General features: G+C 43.2%; 1 protein-coding gene across 2 annotated transcripts in view; it reads right to left on the bottom strand.

Moving 5' to 3' along the window:
* LOC102195828 (carbohydrate sulfotransferase 12) overlaps positions 1 to 2,313 on the bottom strand; it is a 10,607-nt gene continuing 8,294 nt past the window's right edge. For both annotated transcript variants that reach the window (XM_005746991.1, XM_005746992.1), the window contains exon 6: positions 1 to 639. In XM_005746991.1, coding sequence (XP_005747048.1) covers positions 367 to 639 — 273 coding nt within the window. In that variant the 3' untranslated portion in view covers positions 1 to 366. The remainder of the gene's footprint in view (positions 640 to 2,313) is intronic.

Raw genomic sequence — 2,313 nt, 5'->3', positions numbered from 1 at the left:
GTAATTTAAAAACTCTTTATTTTTCTGCATACTTCCCCCTCAGAAATGTGAGCTAACATGCAGCCCAAGACCTTCACTCATGACTTACCAAAATACCGCATTCAAAAAATACTCTTTAAAGTGCCATTGCATGAGGAAACACAGACTGGGATAAAGTAACTTGTAAGCTGGTGCACTTTGGATATGATATAATGTCAAAAATAAAATAATGCAGACAGGCACTTTTGTCTTTTGAGGTATGCATAAAACAAATTAAACACACAGCTTCACAGACTGTTTTTTAAAGGCATGTGCTCGTTGTGCGCAGGCAGGGAAGGTGAAGGCGCTACACACAGTGCAGAGTCCGAGCCTTTGGCTTGGTATGGTCTACTGGTGAAGCACGCTGTCAGGTTTGGGGTATCCAAACAGCTCAAAGTCCAGCTCATACAGCTTGTACAACTGTCTCTGTGTTGAAATGGGAATCTGTGCAAACCAGTCTCTTTCCCAGCTGGCTGCAGTTTTGTTTTGAGCCCCTGAGGGGAACCGTATCAGATGATCCACCTTCAGAAGCTTCAACAGGAGCTCTGCATCTGTTTCCAGGGTTTCTAGCTTTCCGATAAAGTCATACTTCACCTGGCATGGGTGGCACAGACGGTAGACCTGAAACACAGCAAAAGCAGGAGTATCATTTAAAAACTGCATTAGTTTGTGTGTGTTTGTGACTTTGTCTATCTGCCTCTAATAATTGACTGTTTTCATATACTGGCATTCAAGAAAAAAGGAGACACACAACTCTACTCTTGTGTTTATTACTAAAATGGATTTGAATACACAGGCTTCCTCATTAATCCATCCAAAATACACAAAAAAATAAAGAAACGCTATTTAATCAGAGTCATGCATCAAGTCATGGAGGAGATTGCCTGCCTTCTGGAGTTACTCTCTGACAGTTGGACAGGGCCGTAGAAGGTCCTTAACCCATAAGTGGGAGTGTTATCTTCTGCTTTGTGCAAGGAGGAACAAGATGAGCACTGCCAGAGCCAGGCCACTGGTGTGAATGTACTCACTACCTGGCACCGTGGAGCCTGACTGCCGTTTGCCATAGAATACCAGAATTGTCAGGTCCACCACTGGCACCCTACCCTTTTCACAAATGAGAGCAGGTTCACCCTGAGCACATGTAACAGACGTGAAAGAGTCTGGGGAAGTCGTGGAGAACGTTATGCAGCCTGTAACATAGTTCAGCATGCCTGTGGTAAATGGTGGGTCAGTGATGGTTTGGAGAGGCATAGCATTGGAGGGATGCACAAACTTCTGTATGCTAGGCTAACAGCACGGTGACTGTCATTAGGTATCAGGATGAAATCCTTGGACCGACTGTCAGAGCCTACATTGGTGCAGTGGGTCCTGGAGTCCTCCTGGTGCACGATAATCCCCAGCCTCATATGACAAGAGTATGCTGGCAGTTCCTGGACGATTAAGGAACTGATACCATTGACTGACCCCCACGCTCACCTGACCTAAGTCCAACACCTCTGGGACATTATGTTTCACTCCACCCAGTGCTGCCAGTTGCACCTCAGACTGTCCAGGAGCTCAGCAATGCCCTTGTCCATGGACATCATCTCATTAGGAGAATGCCCCAACTTTGACAGGCAGATATACAAGCACACGGGGGGCTAAATAACAACAACTCAAACAACATTATGAGTTGTTGTTATTTCATTTCCATCAACAAGGTGACATCCCTTGGTTCCTAACATATTATCTAGTCCATAATAGTAGAGATGTCCAGCATGAATTTCTCCCCATTGAGATCTGATGTGTTTTCACAATGTTCCTTCACTTTATATTTATGTATTCCATCAGACATGCAGCACTTCACTGTGAGGTGCTTTGATAATACCAATTATGTAATATTTTATTTGATCTCTATTTCAAAACATAGCTCTCCAGCTAACTACTGTCCTTTCTTTTTAGCTATTGTCCCCTCATTCTGAATATCTCACCTGGGTTCATCTCATCTCTCTTTCTGAATATCTAATATGGCTGAGATATAACTGTGATGCAGGTATTGTGCTAAAAAACTCAAGGTAAAGCCTAGAAATCACCTATTATAGGGAAAGTGCTGCTTTATTGCCATTGTTATGCTGTTCCAGTGTGTAGTTTCCTTTACTGACAGCACAGTTTGTCCAAATACATTGCACCGTTGTGTTTGTACTAGAGATGGACCGATCCGATATTACGTATCGGTATCGGTCCGATACTGACCTAAATTACTGGATCGGATATCGGAGAAAAATAAAAAATGTAATCCGATCCATTAAATATCAC

Source organism: Pundamilia nyererei, unplaced genomic scaffold (genome assembly GCF_000239375.1).
Source record: "Pundamilia nyererei isolate P.nyererei 1_Seehausen unplaced genomic scaffold, PunNye1.0 scaffold00186, whole genome shotgun sequence".
Classification (NCBI taxonomy): domain Eukaryota; kingdom Metazoa; phylum Chordata; class Actinopteri; order Cichliformes; family Cichlidae; genus Pundamilia; species Pundamilia nyererei.
Note: the sequence above shows the minus strand (reverse complement) of the source record. Positions and strands in the feature narration are given on the sequence as shown.